Raw genomic sequence first — 18,972 nt, 5'->3', positions numbered from 1 at the left:
TCTTTGAGAATTTAGAGAATACATCTGGGGTCATATAATGCCGTTTGGAACCATATATGATCATTATATTTTGTTATAGATGGTAGTGGTAGGCTTGAGTTAATGAAATCGGTGCAAGTTGTAAACTGGTAAATTGGTAGTTTAAGGGTAAGTTGGATAGTTCCACCCACCCAATTGAACTCCCGAAGGGTATTAGGGACCATGGTAAACATCTCGACATTTTTTATTTTTGAGCGAAAAAAGTGAAAAAACTCTAAAATGGAAGGCGATTCATGCTTTTTGAGAAATTTTGGAGGTTTCGAGGCCCGGTGTCGAAAAGCCTTGAAATTTTAGGGGATACATCTCGAGGTCATATAATGCCGTTTGGAACCATTTATAATCATTATATGTTGTCATAAATGTTCGTGGTAGGCTTGAGTTAATGAAATCGGTGCAAGTTGTAAATTGGTAAATTGGCTGTTTAGAGGCAAATTGGTGGTTCCATCCACCCATTTGGACTATCGGAGGGTATTTGGGACCATGGTAAATATTAAAGTAATTTTTATTTTTGGGGAAAAAAAAGTTAAAAATTCCAAAATTGAAAGTTAATATTCACGTGTTTTGCGAAATTTTTTAGGTTTCGAGAGTTGAAAAGATTTGAGATTTAAGGAGATACATCTCCCTGTTTTAAACCATAAATGATCATTATATGTTGTCATAAATGTTCGTGGTAGGCTTGATTTAATTAAATCGATGCAAGTTGTAAACTAGTAAATTCGCAATTTAATGGCAAATTGGATGGATCCACCCACCTTATTGGACTGTCGGATTGTATTAGGGACCATGGTAAACATTTTGACAATTTTTATTTATTGGTGAAAAAAAGTGAAAAAATTCCAAAATTTAAGGCTATATCCACGCTTTTTGGGAAATTTGAGATGTTTCGAGGCCCGGTGTCGAAAAGTTTTGAGAGTTAAGGGGATACATGTCGGGGTAATTTAATGTCGTTTGGAACCATATATGATTATTATATGTTGTTATAAATATTCGTGGTAGGCTTAAGTTAGTGAAATCGGTGCAAAATGGTAAATTGATTGTTTAAAGGCAAATTGGATGGTTCCACCCAACCAATTGGACCCCCGAAGAGTATTAGGGACCATGGTAAACATTTAGGCAATTTTTATTTCCGAGCGAAAAAAGTTTATAAATTCCAAAATTGAAGACTAATATCCAAGCTTTTTGAGAAATTTTTGAGGTTTTGGGGCTTGTTGTCGAAAAGCCTTAAGATTTTAGGGTTTACATCTCGGGGTTATATAATGCCGCTTGGAACCTTATATGATTGTTATATGTTGTCATAAATGTTCGTGGTAGGCTTGAATTAATGAAATCGGTGCAAGTTATAAGTCGGTAAATTGGTCGCTTAAAGGCAAATTGGGTAGTTCCACCTACCCAATTGGACTCCGGGAGGGTATTATGGACCATGGTAAACATTTCGACAATTTTTATTTTCAGGTGAAAAAAAAGTCAAAAATTTTAAATATTGAAGGCGAATATCCACGCTTTTTTAGAAATTTGGAGTCTTTGGGGGCTTTGTGTCTAAAAGTTTTGAAATTCTAAGGAATACATCTCGGGGTCATATAATGTCGTTTGGAACCATATATGATCATTTTTTTTTGTCATAAATATTCGTGGTAGGCTTCATTTAATGAAATCTGTGCAAGTTGTAAACCGGTAACTTGGTCGTTTAAAAGCAAATTGGATGGTTTCACCCACCCAATCGGACTCCGGGGGTATTAGGGATCATGGTAAACATTTCGCCTATTTTTATTTCTGTGCGAAAAAAAGTCAAAAAGTCCAAAATTAAAGGACAATATCCATGATTTTTTAGAAATTTTAAAGGTTTCCGGGCTCGGTGTCGAAAGAAATGAGATTTCAGGGGATACATCTTTGGGTCTTATAATGCCGTTTAGAACCATAAATGATCATTACATGCTGTCATAAATGTTCGTGGTTGACTTGAGTTTATAAAATCGGTGCAAGTTGTAAACCGATAAATTGATCGTTTAAAGGCAAATAGGATGGTTCTACCTAGGGCTGAGCAAAACTACCCGAAAAATCAAAAACCCGAAAAATCGATCCGTAACCGTTCCGAAAATTAGGGTACCCGTTCCGATAACCATAACAGTTCGGGTACCTGTTCCGATAATTTGTTATCGGTTATGGTTATCATTTTAAAATTAACGGTTAGCTGATTCGATCCGATAAGCATTTTTTTCCTTTTTTTCTCTCCTTAAATCTATTAATATAAATCTAAACTTTTATTTTACTTCATAATCAATTTATAATTTCAATGATTAGTAATATTATTAATAATTTGGTAAAGAACATATGGTATTGTTTTTAATTAGTTGTAAATTATATCATAATAACTACATAATTAAGTTTAATTATCATTATTGGATATCTTATTGGGTACCCGATAACCGATCTGAAAATCCGGGTACCCGGATTCTGGGTACCCGAATTTATCTGTTGCGGTTATGGGTATCACTTTTAGTGATTTTGGTTTTCGGGTACTCGAACCGTTAGTACTAACGGTACAGGTACCCGTTCCATGCTCACCCCTAGTTTTACCCACCCAATTGGACTTCCGAAGGGTATTAGGGACCTGGTAAACATTTTGGCAATTTTTATTTTCGACCGAAAAAAAGTCAAAAAATTCCAAATTTGAAGGCTAATATCTATATGCTTTCCGAGAAATTTTAAAGGTTTCGGGACCCGGTGTCGAAAAGGCTTGAGATTTTAGGGGATTCATCTCGGAGTCATATAATGCCGTTTGGAACCATAAATGATCATTATATGTTGTCATAAATGTTCAAGGTAGGCTTGAGTTAATAAAATCGGTGGAAGTTGTAAACCAGTAAATTGTCGTTTAAAGGTAGATCGGTTGGTTCCACTCACCGAATTGGACTCCCACATGGTATTAGGGATCATGGTAAACATTTCGGCAATTTTTATTTTCGGGCGAAAAAATGTCGAAAAATTCCAAAATTGAAATCCACACTTTTTGAGAAATTTGGGATGTTTTGAGGCCCCCCGAAAAGTTTTGAGATTTAAGGAGATACATTTCGGGTTCAAATAGTCATTTGGAATCATATAAGATCATTATATGTTGTCATAAATGTTTGTAGTAGGCTTGAGTTAATTTAATCGGTGCAAGTTGAAGTTGTAATCCGGTAAATTGGTTGTTTAAAGGCAAATAGGATGGTTGCTCCCACCCAATTGGACTCCCGGAGTGTATTAGGGACCATGGTAAACATTTCGCCAATTTTTATTTCCGGGCAAATAAAAGTAAAAAATTCCAAAAGTGTTGGCTAATATCTACGTTTTTTTAGAAATTTTGGAGGTTTCGTGTCCCGGGGTTGAAAAGTCTTTAGATTTTAGGGGATAAATCTCGGGGTCATATAATGCCGTTTGGAACCATATATGATCATTATATGTTGTCATAAATGTTTGTGTTAAGCTTGAGTTAATGAAATCGGCTCAAGTTGTAAACCGATTAATTGGTCGTTTAAAGGGAAATTGGATGGTTTAATCCACCCAATTGGACTCATGGAGGGTATTAATATGGTAAATATTTCAGCAATTTTTATTTTCGGGCGTAAAAAAGTCAAAAAATTCAAAAATTGAAGGTTTATATCTACGTTTTTTGAGAATTTTTGGAGTTTTCAGGGCCCGGTGTCCAAAAGTCTTGAAATTTTAGGAAATACATCTCAGGGTCATATAATATCGTTTAGAACCATATATGATCATTATTTGTTGTCATAAATGTTCGTGGTAGACTTGAATTAATGAAATCGGTGTAAGTTGTAAACTGGTAAATTGGTCGTTTTAAGGCTAATTGGATGGTTGCACCCACACAATTGGACTCCCGGAGGGTATTTGGTACCATGGTAAACATTTCGGCAATTTTTATATTCTGGCGAAAAGAAGTCAAAAAAATTCCAAAATTGAAGGCTAATGTCTACGCTTTTTGAGAAATTTTGAATGTTCCGGAGCCTGGTATTGAGATTTTAGGGGATATATCTCGGGGTCAAATAATGCCATTTGGATTTATATATGATCATTATATGTTGCCATAAATGGTCGTGGTAAGCTTGAGTTAAAGAAATTGGTGCAAGTTGTAAACTGATAAAAGGCGAGGGTATTAGGGACCATGGTAAACATTTCGGTAATTTTTATTTTTCCGGGTGAAAAGCAGTTAAGAAATTCCTAAATTGAAGGCTAATATCCACGTTTATTGAGAAGTTTTTGAGGTTTCGGCCATGATATGCATGATCTATTACAGTAAGAGCAGATTGTTTTTGTCACAAAATGCGTTGGGGTACTCTTGCTTTTGCAACTATTTGGCTTTGTCCGACATTTGCTGGTTTTGACTAGCTAGTATCGAGGAAAATTTGAGATGCTCAAGTCTTGTATATGTTTGTTAGACAATTATAAATTATGTGTCTGTTTGTTACAGTTGTAAAATGTAGAGATGCAGAAGTCTTGTGTCGACTTAAATGTAAATGTTTGTCAAATATAGTTATAGTCATAGACGTTATGATATAGATTATAGTCGCTGAAATGTATTCCCATTTATAATTATTTTTTTAAACTGATATTATGTTATGAAATATATCATACTATCCAATTACTATAGATAAAGGCATAAAGCTTATTGCAATGATTGAATATTCAAGTCTCCCATATATGAACCATGAAGTAGTTTTCTTGTTGATTTTTGGGTTTCTTTGATTCAGAGGTTTAAGTTTGAGAGGAATATGATGGTATGTTGCTTTTGAGTTTACTTATGATGTGATAGTGGATTGGTCCTTTAAGATTCTAGTGGCTATTTTTATGTGTGCTGTGAAAATTTTATTTTGAAAGCATACTTGGAGTAATTTTGTGAAGAAATTTGTATAGTTGGAAACATTTGAAAGGAAATGGGGTAGCCAAGTCCATTATATTTTAATGGTTATTATTGTGTTTTATTTGAGGTTCTGAATGATCAATGATGGCATATTTTTACTTAAGGAGGTTGAGAACAATTTAAATTAGGGAGCTACTGATATGTAATTGGGTTTTCTGTTAGATCCTTTGAACAGAATGATTGAAATGAGTGACTATTAATTGTCAATATAGTTCAAATGTTTGAATGATTAACTTTTTTCTGTCAAGTATTGTGCTATACAGTATACAAGGGATGAGTGTTGACAATTTGTTGTGGATCATTGGAGTTTTGAAGGGAATTTAGGCTGCAGAGTATGTGTGATTAGAAAGTGGAGGTTTTGTGGGGATCTTTTGGTTTATTTGATGGAGGGGTTTCTTTTGACTCGAATTTGATGATATTTATGATATAGCAACTAATACTTGTAACAGTGGGAAAGCCGAATTTTTTTTTGTAACAAAATGTGCGGGGGTACTAGTTTAAAAGTGTAATTGAGATTATATTCTGGAAGGACTTACTGTTATTATGTTCTTCATATTGATTAACTTGTGTGCCAAGTTGTGTGCTTCTTTAGGTATGAGTGCAAAGCAGCTTGTTGTAGATTATCTGGCTTTGAAGGGAATCTTGTTTGTTAATTTTGTGTGGTCTAGGTGAAGGTTGCGTGTTGATCTTTTGGTTATTTTGACGAGGGGTTTCTTTTTGTATGATACATGTTAATATGCATGATATGTAACATTAAGCAAGCTGATTTTAAAAAAATAAAAATAAATAAATGAATAAAAATAATAATATGCGGCTTCACTTTTGCTAATAAAACTACATACTATATTTTGTCCATCATAACCTCTATTTAGACTTGGGTAATTATGCTAAGAATGTGAAATGTTGGAGAGTCTCATTTCGACTAAAGGAAAGTGTAATTGTTGATGTTAAGTGTAGTTTTGTGGTTACCAGAAAAGGAAGCTTCTTTTTATTCTTATAGTTATAGTTGTAAACAAAGGATTGAGATCATAATTGTTAACTTGTATTTATATTTCTATTTTTTTTCGTTGTCTTTTGCTGATGTGTTTAGGAATATTTCCATGCTGTCTGATTATGATTGTTAAAGCTTATTACAACTTGGGGAATTCCTGATTGTCCTATATTTGAAATATTTTATCCGAATTGCCTATGGCTGTTTATATTATTGTTTGCTGGAAAGAATTTTGAACTTTGTATGGTTTAGAATTTCGAAAGTACATTTTGTTTTTTGTTAATAGTTCAAATCAAGTTGTTTAGGTCAAGTAGTGCTTATTGGAATGGAATGTTAGTAGTTACGTTTTGTGATAAGTTTTGCGTGCTCTTTATTTTATGGTGATGGTCTAGTGGACAATGGGTGGGATGATTTTTATTATTAGAGGTTGGGATCTGCTGTTTGTGGCTGTGTTTTTCATCTGGTACTTGGATTAAAACACATTAAGTCATCTTATGAAGAATTCTACATATAGGGAAACATCTGAGATGAAGTTTGGAAGCTAAATCTGTGATGTTTTGATGGTTGTTATCATGTATCTTTGTGAATAAGTGAAGATTGGAAGCACTTAAGAAGTCTGAATGGTGGCATGTGTAGACTTAAAGAGGTAATAATACATTGAGGACAAAATATTGATTAGGGAGTTTCTGATACCTTAATCCGTTATCTGTGAGATCATTTGAACAGAACGGTTGAAATGTTTTGACAATTGTTTTAGTTTGTGACTTTTGGGTCATTATTACAAGAGGTGTTGATTTAAGGAGGGAATTATATGTTGAGAACCAAGTGTAATGTGCGAGTTTTTCTATGCTTTAATTGGTTATTTTTGAGATTATTTAAGCTGCATGATTGAGATTAGTGACTACCAATTGATGATATAGGTGCACAAGTTGGATATTGTATAGTTAATTGACAGTTTTATCCTGGAAAGATTTATTGGCATTAAGTGTTACATATAGTTAATCGACGGTTTTATCCTGGAAGGATTTATTGGCATTAAGTGTTACATATAGTCATGTAGCATATAACATGTTATTTATACCAAGTAATGTACTACTTTTTTTTGACTGCAAACAGCTGGTGTTGTAGATTATTAGATTATTTTTGTTAGGAATCTTGGTTGGCAAGTTTTAGGTTCTACAAAGGTGAAGATTGGTTGTCGGTCTGATCTGTTGTTTATTTGATGAAGGCTTATGTTTTTAGAGGAAAATGGTGAAATATTAAATAGAACTAGATAACTAGTAATACAGCCTTAGTATATATTCTTGAAACAAAATATGTATGGTGCATGTGTTGGAAGTTCTATAGTTAGCTGATGATTACATTTTGGAAGGATTTATTGGTATTATTCTTTATTGTTATATTGTGTAAAATAATATTCATGCCAAATGATGTGCTAGTTTTGAAGTTATGACTCTAATGAGTGGAAAAAGCTTGTAGATTTTGCTCACGTTTGCTGGGAAACTTGTTCTGAAGGTGGTGGTTATGTTGGTTTGTATGTTGAGGGGTCTTGTTTTTGGGGGAATAAGATGAGCAAAGTGATATGAATCAGGAAGCTGCATGTTGTAATTGCCAAATTTTTGGGGTATTGAGGGTTGTGGAATTACTTTCTGGGCTTATGTCCAAGTTAGAATTAAGTCTTGTCATTGTCTAAATAAGCTCTATGCAATCTTATTGTTTTGTGTACACAGTACTATTATATATCTTACAGTCGTCGTTGCAGAGAATATTAAGTTGAAGCCAGAAAGTGTTGTTGATAATTGAAAAGAGTGGGGAAATATATTCAAATGTTTTGCTGCTAAGTGGATTGTTGCCTTCTTTCATATGCTTAATTTTATCAGATGTCACGTGAGAGATTGTTGCTTCTTTTTGGACTTTGTTATGGGAGCAAAATCTAAGGTTGCATGATAACAAATTAAAGATTGTTGCTTCTTTTTGGACTTTGTTATGCAATCTTATTGCTTTTTTTTCTTTTTTTTATTATTTATTTGGTAGCTTCCATTGCAGGCTGTATTGGTAATAGCGGCTAGTTTATTTCTCTTTAGTAAATGAGGAAAGGTCTAGTATGAATATACGCTTTCTAGTATTTGTAGTGTTAGGTACCAATTACCAAGTGTAGCCTTGCTATCTTTGAGTATTTCTTGCAAAACTGTGATTTTAAAATTGTAGAATGAGTGAAATTACGAGGCATTGCTTTAAAGTATCTAAGTTTTGAGAGAGTATGGGGTGCTGTCTTTGTATTTTGATGGCTTTATGTATATTTGATTTGAGGGTTAATTTGACAAGAGCCGTTGATTTAAGGATGAGAGAGTGTAAATATTGTGGGAGTATGATGATCGTAACAGTACTGTATTAAAAATCCTAGCATCCAAAGTTACCCAAATAATGGTCAGAAGAATTTTGACTGACTGCATTAGGTATATACTACTGATACTTATCTTGAGCAGCTTATTGAAAAAGATGTTAGGAATTAGGATTAGATTTATGGAAGAATCTTATCCTGGGGCTAGGGTGGGTTCAAAGGGTATTTTTTTTCTTTTCTTTTTTTATTTTAATTTTTATGTTTAATTAATGTCTATAGATCACCAAGGGTAATGATGAAGATGAGATTTGACTTTACTTTCAAAGTCTATACCAACATTGTCAACTAGCTTGATGGCATCTATATATTATTATTTATTCATGGCAATGATCAACCTCAAAGAGAAGTAAAGAAAACTCTCATATGCATATTAATAATTTAGCTTAATAGGTGAAGATTTTCAAGTTTCTTGAGGGTAAGATTTGGAATTTTTGCATTGCTTTATAGTTTATATATTGTACCATCCAAAGTGAGGATGTATTTTACAATTGTGCTCTCCTCTGTGACTACTGTGTTCCTTGGATGTTTAGGACTAGTGAGATATTCCAACCAAAGGTATTATGATTCCTTTGTCAGTAGATATGTAAATTCTAAAGATTGAAGAGTGAAATCACATTGATAATTGGGAACTGAGTTATTGATATCTTTTCCTCTGATTGGTTTGTTGTGTGAATACTTGGGAAAATAGTTGACATTAAGGGGATGGCTAAGCTGCTCATAGTGTTGGCAAGCAGACATAAACTGGATAAAGCTGTTGTTATGGGCTATCGTGGGTTTAGGTTCTTTCAGGATTTACAAGCATTTGAATTGGTTTGAGTCAAGTTGATTGATTCTAATGTGTGATTTTACTAGATTCAAACCCATTCCATTCACTATTTTGTGCATGTGGGAGCATGATGTGTGTTAAGTTTGTAATTAATGATCTTTTTCTTATACTTACATGTTGCTTAATTGCATATTCTCTTATAATGAATTGTATGTGCTTTAATTTGCCTGTACTAAAAGCTTATCTCCTTGAACTTTCTTTATTAAAGTAACTCATCAATTTTCTCATTGGAGGGATGTCAATTTCATGCATTGAAAATGAAATTGATATTGAGACATCATATTGAAAATAAATAACTTTATATCTATTGTTTGTCCAAATTTTAAAGGCAAGGATGGCTTGTTTATTTAAGCATTTATTATGGTTAATTATTAGCCGTTTTGCCTAAGTTGGAGAGACTTATGAAGGTTCATACACATAACATCGGGTCGACCTTGTGTCAAAATCATAGGGAGTGATTTGAGATGATGATAATTTATTAAAAGAGGTCTTTGTAAAAGTTACTTCCTCCGTTCTGTTAATATTGCAACAAGGAGGAAATTACGCATCCCAAAACACATTTTATATGCTAAATATCTATAATTGTGTAAGAGTAAAAATTACAAAAAGTTGATATTGTGAAAGTATTATATGAGACGAATCCAACAAGATCCCACTTGACTATATTTTGTTTAACGTATAACTCATATTATATGGTCAAACAAGATTGATGAATAGTGCAAAAAGTCCATTGTTGCAATATTAATAGAACGGATGAAGTAAAACATTTCGGACCCTACAGTGTACTCTTATGGGTGGGTGGAGACTTGTCTTAAAGATGGTGTCTTATCTTTTGTCTTTGTAATGTTGTCCCTTGCCTAATAATGTCTGTGTAGTTGGAATGTCTTGTTTTTTAGGAGGGCCTTAAATTTAATGCAGGGTAAATCAGTAGTTGCAAGTTATAATAAAACAGATGGATATTTTCCTCAAGATATTTCCTTTAGGATAGTATAGAATTTAGACCATCATGATGTCAATTTTGTTGTTTTTTATGACATTCTATTTCATTTGCATTGAAATTTTGAAATGGATATGCTTATATATAGATGTAATATTGATTTGAGCATGCAAGTGATTTCAAAAGCATGAGATGTAAACTTATTAAATAAAACTATACTCGTAGGAGCTAGTACGCATGAAATCTACGCTGCTGATAATCTAAGAATTGAATCTGATCTACACCTAACCGTATCAGGACCAACAACCCGTAATAGATTTAACCTGAATAGGACATTTCCTGCTATAAACCCTCTAGTTATCTAAAATTCGTTGAACTTGACAAAACCAATAAGAAAAGTATGACATTAACTTGTGACCGTGGTCGCCACCATTGTGTTGTAGCATTTGATGATGAGCTGATTGCAATCCGTGTCATAGTTGCTGTAAAAGTTGATTAGTCTGTTAGGATTTAACAATGATTAAGGTATACTAATAGAATTCGTCAAAAAAAAAAAAAAAAAAAAAGTATACTATTAGAAGCTAATTGCTACACTTTAAAAAGTACTTGCATGATATGGTTACTTGATGCCAAAATTACCTTAAATCCAAATAATCAACTTTAATTCATTCACAACTTGGACTAGATTTACATAAACTCAATAGACCTGTTGACACAGCCCTATGCCCCTACCTGCCGAAGGTGTTCAAGCTAGGAAGGTCACTCTGCCTCTGTCTTGAACACGTTCACGAATGCACTGTCGGCCAAATTAACACGGTGTCAATTTGATTCAATAAGTATTGTCTTGTCATAGGTTAACCCAAAACTGATTTGAGGACTCTTAACTCATGGTAAGGGTAACAAGGTGTTCCCTACAGTTTATAAAAGTAGAGCACTATAAAGTATCAAAGTCACAAAATTGCTAAAAGTAAAGCTTTATAAAGTAGCAAAGTAGTTATTGTAAACCGAGTTAATTAATTGTAAACCGGTCTGTATGATCCACCCGACTTTATTCGGAATGTAATCTTGGAGAATAAACCTCCCTAACTCTCTTGTAACTTTTGATACTTCTCTAATCTAATTTCTGCAGTGAGGGATAGCTCAAGTGGTTAGAGCTCCCCTCCTGGTTCCAAGAGATCTTGGGATCGATTGTACTTGTATTAAGGAAAAAATAAACTGATTGTGTATTACAAAGTGTGTTTTAAAGTTTAACACCTAGTAAAAAAAATAAGCTGATTTGTGTATTATGTTTTTTTTTTTTTTCAAGTATGAGAGACTTGATTTTAGAGAGAATCTCATTTGAACATAACCATTAGCTATTAGGGGCTTGATTATGAAAATGGCGTTGCCAGAGATAACATGATTTCTTAAATTGCCCAAATTAGATGCAATCAACTTTAACTGGTCTACAACTTGAATTGGATTAATCTAAATTCTAAACTCAACATGAGATTTCCGACTTGAACACAACCGGTCAAACTGGCCGGTGGCCAACTTAACTCATTTCAACTTGACTTGAAACCTATTTTTAGAATTCTGACTCGTCATAAGGGGTAGCTAATTACAAAGTAAGCCTTATAAAGTATCAAAGTCACAAATCTGCTAAAATTTAGATTTATTAAGTATCAAAGTCCCAAAGTTATTGTAAACTATTGAGTTATTTTACAGAGGAGATTCTAATAATTTGGTTTAAACTCTTCTTGCAATTCCTATAATAATTTTTTTTAAGTAAATCTAGCAAACTATATATAATGAAGTGATGTATAAAAATTCAAATGAATAGATTATTTAACATTTTTTTACCTCCAAATCATGTAACGTAGTTCCTTATCTAGTTATAGGAAAGTGACTATAGAACATGTATTCAAAACTAACTTGATTGTGACATGAATGGTTCTTGAACCCTGTATTGAACTTTATTAGCTTGTTCATGAGACACAAATAATGCACCATTAATTTGTTGACACAGTCAAGTTTAGATTGCTTATAAAGTAGCAAGCTCCTATATTATTTGTCGGTGTGATTTTGAAATAAACCAAAATGGCTTGTGGCAACTTTTACTTGTTACTTCTCATTGTTTTTGGTGTTGTTCATAGTGGACATGGCCAGCTTTCACCAAATTTCTATTCCTCTTCTTGCCCAAATGCTCTTAGTATTGTTAAGCAAGGAGTGGCAAAAGCTATAAAAAACGAGGCTCGAGTTGGAGCATCGTTGCTTAGGTTGCACTTTCATGATTGCTTTGTCAATGTAAGTGCTTAAGGCGGCCACACTATAAGGCAATATTTGCAATATTTTGATTCTAATATGTGTAGGTGATTGTTTAAGTGTTGATTATTCATGCCATGCTTGTTAATCAGGGTTGCGATGGATCAATTCTACTAGATGACACTTCAACATTCACAGGTGAGAAAACTGCTATACCTAATAATAACTCGGTTCGTGGATTTGAGGTTGTGGACCAGATTAAGGCCAATTTAGAGAAGGCATGCCCTGGAGTAGTCTCCTGTGCTGATATTCTTGCTCTTATAGCTCGTGATGCCGTTGTTTATGTAAGTTGTTTTTGAATGTTACTCTTTGCTCCCTACATAATCCTTTTCCACTTAAAATGCCTAGTTGATTATCTTGTTTAATTTATTGTTCATGTACATTATGGAGGCAATTAATTATGGAATTAAAATGAAACTAAGGAGGAATATTTGATGGTTCGACGTAAATAGGGTTAAAGTAACTCAAATAGAACTATGATATTTGATTTTAGCTCAGAGAGACCCGAAAGGACAATGATATAGACGGGATTTGATCCCTAGGTACCACCCTACCCCAAGACTTTAAGCTAGTTGATATCCACTAGGGTTAAACTAACTCAAATAGAACTATGATATTTGATTTTTTAGCGTAGAGAGACCCGCAAGGGCAATGATGTAGATGAGATTTGATCTCTAAGTACCACCCTACCCCAAGACTTTAAGCTAGTTGACATCCACAGAACATTAATGTGCACGTGTTTTATACAAACTATTTAGCTAACATGAAAATGGCAATTGCAGTATGGCGGTCCTACATGGAAAGTAGGATTGGGAAGAAGAGATTCTCTTACAGCAAACAGAAGTGCAGCCAATGCCTTTATACCTCAACCTTCTTTCAATCTCAGTAATCTCACTTCCAGTTTTGCCGCTGTGGGTTTATCATTCAAGGACATGGTGGTCCTCTCTGGTACGCCTAATGTCTATACTGTTTTCTTTGCCCTCGAGTAAACATCATTTCTCAAACATTATCAGCTCGTTTGATAGGCAGTAGTAAATGGTTGTTATAATAATGAGATATAATATAATGTATCCATATACAATTACTATCACCACCACTCATTTCCATTACAAAAATTTATTTGGCAAATGGGACTTGTAGGATTTTACCTCGATTATCTAATACTTAATCAGTTTTCTTTTAAATGCAAAACACCTTCTCGGCACGCACTTTGAGGAAGAGGTTTAGTAATGTAAACACATAAATTAATCTAAAAAATTTATACATGTAGTACCTAACCCTTCTATAATCTTGGTCCTGCAACTATTTTGATAAAGTAGCTCGTTTATCTAGTCTAATCATCTCCTAAAAAAGCGTGTTAGAAGGGTGTGTTGCGTTTAAAAGAAAACAGAGAAAGTACTTCATATATACAAGTACTTTATAATTTTATACTTCGTATGAATTATAAGGATGGTCAGAGAATTTATATTGAATGGACGTTAACATTTCATTATCTTTTTGAATATGAATTGAAAATGAAAGTTTTGACATGTATAATGCTGGTGACATGATGTTACATATGGATGGACGTGGTGTTTTATCCTTCAAATTGAACTCATTTGGTTGCTGCTTTGTTAATTTTGTGCATATAGGCGCGCACACAGTTGGATTTGCTAGGTGCACAAGTTTCCGGTCACATATCTACAATGACACCAATATTGATGCCGCTTTCGCTAAATCACTACAGAACAAGTGTCCTCGAAGTGGAAGCAACAACGTTTTGCAGCCCCTGGACTATCAAACAAAGTTTCAATTTGATGAAAAGTATTACCAGAATTTACTGGTAAAGAAGGGGTTGCTTCACTCAGACCAGCAACTTTACAATGGAAATAAGGCTGATTCCTATGTTAAAATGTATGCAATGAAGCAAGGCGAGTTCTTCAGCGATTTTGCTGCTGGCATGATTAGAATGGGGAACATCAAGCCACTTACTGGAAGTAATGGCGAAATCCGGCGTTCTTGCCATAAAACCAATTAAGAAAATACCATGGCATGGTTTTTTCAACTGTATATTGCCGTGAATCCAATTAAGAAAATACCAAGGCATGGTTAGTTTCAGTTATATACCTATAACGGCTATAAGTGTTGTTTATGATTGTGTAATTCAGTCAAGCAGACACTGTATTATAACCCACACTATACAACAATATTATAATCTGTCAATATGAAGAATAATGGTTATATATGTGTTTATTCTCTTTAAAAATAATTATTGTATATATATATATATATATATATATATATATATATTTTATTTTATTTTTCCGGTTTCGGAGTGATTTTCACCGGTGGTTAGGATCACCTTATCTTTTTTCTGCCTTATGGTTGCGCATTTAGAACCAATAAATCTCTAGTTGGAAAAAATTAAAAATAACTCTGCTTTTGCTAATCTACTCAGCCATACTGATTTTCCAAGCATCGCATCAAAACTGTAATTGTGTGCACACTTTAAAATCAAGTCATATCGATGAAAATGAAAGCTTACCAAGTGTTGGCCACTAAACGATACAAGAAGAGAAATAGTAAACAACATTCATGCATCTAGGACTGGGGAAACATTGTAACTATTAGCGACTAACAAGTTTCATAATTTAATCCAGAAAAAGTTTCAAAATATACCATTTAGTAGGTTAATAAGTTGAGTTTTACATTTTGTAATATCACCATACTCTGGAAAACATAATCAGGTGCGGAGATTCATGCTGTTGTGGAACTTGAAGCGCTGCTAATAGCTACCAAAAAAAAAAAAAAAAAGCTTGGCATCTGGAAGAAGTTTACTGCGGGATCTCTTGAACACACATATGGTTCTATACAAACACAAAACTAATCTAGTCTATTCAACACTTTATAAGATGGTAAAACCCCCTTGTTTTTTTTAAGCTAAATGTCATTTCTTAAAACTGTTGGACTATTATAGTTTTGACTAGAGTTGTCAAAAGTTGACCCGACTCGAAATATCGACTCAAACCTGATTATTAACCGACACATCTAAACCCGAAAAAATAGTGAACCAAACCCGACCTAAAACCAACCCTAGACCCGAGTTGACCCGAGTATGTGAGACCCAAACCCGAACATGAACTGACCTGGAGATGACACGACCCGGATGTAACCCGTAAATTATTGACCTGAACCGAAATTAACCCAAACCCATTTTAACCCGTCAAAACCCGAATTTAATCCGACTTGTTACTAACCTGACCTGAATTCAACCCGACCCGCTCCTAACCCGAATCGAATTTAACCCAACCTGTTATAAACCTGACCCGAAATCAACCCGACTTGTTATTGACCTGACCCAAATTCAACCCGATTTGTTATTGACCTGACCCAAATTTCACCTGACCTATTACTAACCCGACCCAAAAACTCAACCCGATCTATTACTCACCCGACTCGAAATAAACACGACTTGTTATTGACCCTACCTAAATTCAACCCAAATTGTTCCTGACCCGATTTCAAATCACCTTAAATGCAATTTAGACCACCTTATTATTGTTGATCAAAGCATTTTGTCAGGAAGACCAAGTTAGTTCAGGCCAGCAAAATAAAGGAGCAACATCCTCAAATTTAAGAGTTAAATATAGTATATATTTGTCGTATAGTCAAAGGAGTTAATTATCTTCCTAAATTATAGACTATAAATCCCAAGTATATTGCCATATATATTACAGTCAAGGGAAATAATTAGCTTGATAAAAATGATAATTATCTATTTATAGTTAGTTCAACCCGAATATGACCTGACTTGGAAATGACCCGACCTGATTGTAACCTGCAAATTATTGACTTGAACATAATTCGACTTGAATCCGAGAATGACCCGACTTGGAAATGACCTAACCTGATTATAATCCGCAAATTATTGACTTGAACAACCAATTTACCGGTTTAAAACTTGCACCGATTTCATTAAGTCAAGCCTACCACGAACATTTATGACAACAAAATAATGATCATATATGGGTCAAAATGACATTATATGACCACAAGATGTATTCCCTAGAAATTAAAGACTTTTAGACACCGGGCACCGAAGAATCCAAAATTTCTCTAAAAGTGTGGATATTAGCCTTCAATTTTTGAATTTTTTGACTTTTTTTCGCCAGTAAATAAAAATTGGCGAAATGTTTACAATGATCCCTAATACCCTCTGGGAGCCCAATTGGGTGGATGGAATCATCCAACTTGCCATTAAACGACCAATTTACCGGTTTACAACATGCACCGATTTCCTTAACTCAAGCCTACCACGAACGTTTATGACAACATATAATGATCATATATGGTTTCAAATGGAATTATATGACCCCGAGATGTATCACCAAAATTCTAAAGGATTTTCGACACCGGGCTCCAAAACCTTCAAAATTTCTCAAAAAACGCGGATTTAGCCTTCAATTTTGGAATTTTTCGACTTTTTCACCCATAAATAAAAATTGCCGAAATGTTACCATGGTCCCTTATATCCCCCGGGAGTCCAATTGGGTGGGTGGAACCATCCGGTTTGCCTTTAAATGACCAATTTACCGGTTTACATCTCGCTGCGATTTTGTTAACTCAAGCTTATCGCGAACATTTATGACAACATATAATGATCATGTATGGTTCCAAACAGCATTATATAACCCCGAAATTTATCCCCTAAAATCTCAATCCTTTTCGACACCAGGCCTCGGAACCTCCAAAATTTCTCAAAAAAGCGTGGATATTAGCCTTCAATTTTGGAATTTTTTTACTTTTTTCGCCTGTAAATAAAAATTGCCGAAATGTTTACCATGGTCCCTAACACCTTCCGGGTGTACAATTGGTTTGGTGGAATCATCCAATTTGCCTTTAAATGGCAAATTTACCAGTTTACAACTTGCACCGATTTCATTATCTCAAACCTACCATGAACATTTATGACAAAGTATAATGATCATATATGATTCCAAATGGCATTATATATATGACCCCGAGATGTATTCCCTAAAATCTCAAGGATTTTTGACACCGAGACGTGAAATCTCAAAAATTTCTCAAAAAACGTGAATATTCGCCTTAAATTTTGGAATTTTTTGACTTTTTTCGCCTGTAAATAAGAATTGCCAAAATGTTTACCATGTTCCCTAATATCTTTCGGCAGTCTAATTAGTTGGGTGGAACCATCCAATTTGCCTTTAAATGGCGAATTTACCAGTTTACAACTTGCACTGATTTCATAAAATCAAGTCTACCACGAACATTTATGACAACATATAATGCTCATTTATGGTTTAAAACAGTATTATATGACCTCGAGATGTATCCCCTAAAATCTCAAATCTTTTCGACATCGGGCCCCGAAACCTCAAAAATTTCTCAAACAGCGTGAATATTAGCCTTCAATTTCGAATTTTTTTGACTTTTTTTCGCATGAAAATAAAAATTGTTGAAATGTTTACCATGGTCTCTAATACCCTCTAGTAGTCTAATTGGGTGGGTGGAACCATCCAATTTGCCTTTAAACGACCAAAATACCGGTGTACAACTTGCACCGATTTCATTAACTCAAGCCTACCACAAACATTTATGACAACAAATAATGATCATATATGGTTCCAAACAAAATTATATGACCCACAGAGGTATTCCCTAAAATCACAAGACTATTCTACACCGGGTCCCGAAACCTCCAAAATTTCTCAAAAATCATGAATATTAGCCTTCAATTTTGAAATTTTTTGATTTTTTTCGCTTGAAAATAAAAATTGCCGAAATATTTACCATGGTCCCTAATACCCTCCGGGAGTCTAATTGGGTGGGTGGAACCATCCAATTTGCCTTTAAACGACCAATTTACCGGTTTACAACTTGCACTGATTTCATTAACTCAAGCCTACCACGAATATTTATGACAACATATAATGACCATTTATGGTTTCAAACGGAATTATATGACCCCGAGATGTATCCCATATAATTTCAAGACTTTTGGACACCGGGCCCTTAAACTTCAAAAATTTCTCAAAAAGCGTGGATATTAGCCTTCAAATTTGGAATTTTTTGACTTTTTTTCGCTTGGAAATAAATAATGCCGAAATGTTTACCATGGTCACTAATTCCCTCCGGGAGTCCAATTGGGTGGTCGGAACCATCCAATTTGCCTTTAAACGGCCAATTTACCGATTTCTAACTTGTACCGATTCTTTAACTCAAACCTACCACGAACATTTATGACAACATAAATTGTATCATATACGGTTTCAAACGTCATTATAAGACCCCAAGATGTATTCCTTAAAATCTCAAGGCTTTTCGACACCGTGCCTCCAAAATTTCTCAAAAAGCGTGGAAATTTCTATTTTGGAATTTTTTTACTTTTTTTTTGCCCGGAAATAAAAATTGTCAAAATGATTACCATGATCCCTAATACTGTTCGGAAGTCCCATTTTGGGTGGGTGGAACCATCCAATTTGCCTTTAAATGACAAATTTACCGTTTTACAACTTGCACCGATTTCATTAATTCAAGCCTACCACAAACATTTATGACAACA

General features: G+C 34.2%; 1 protein-coding gene across 1 annotated transcript; it reads left to right on the top strand.

Annotated features, from left to right (window-relative positions):
* Window positions 1-11,942: 11,942 nt before the first annotated feature.
* LOC110684268 (peroxidase P7-like) lies at window positions 11,943-14,634 on the top strand. The gene is made up of 4 exons (XM_021860704.1): window positions 11,943-12,392; window positions 12,503-12,694; window positions 13,193-13,358; window positions 14,042-14,634. Exons 1-4 carry the CDS (start codon window positions 12,186-12,188, stop codon window positions 14,425-14,427), a joined length of 951 nt encoding a protein of 316 aa, XP_021716396.1. The 5' UTR covers window positions 11,943-12,185; the 3' UTR covers window positions 14,428-14,634.
* The last annotated feature ends 4,338 nt before the right edge of the window (window positions 14,635-18,972 follow it).

Source organism: Chenopodium quinoa, unplaced genomic scaffold (assembly GCF_001683475.1).
Source record: "Chenopodium quinoa cultivar QQ74 unplaced genomic scaffold, ASM168347v1, whole genome shotgun sequence".
In the NCBI taxonomy this organism is placed as follows: domain Eukaryota; kingdom Viridiplantae; phylum Streptophyta; class Magnoliopsida; order Caryophyllales; family Amaranthaceae; genus Chenopodium; species Chenopodium quinoa.
Note: the sequence above shows the minus strand (reverse complement) of the source record. Positions and strands in the feature narration are given on the sequence as shown.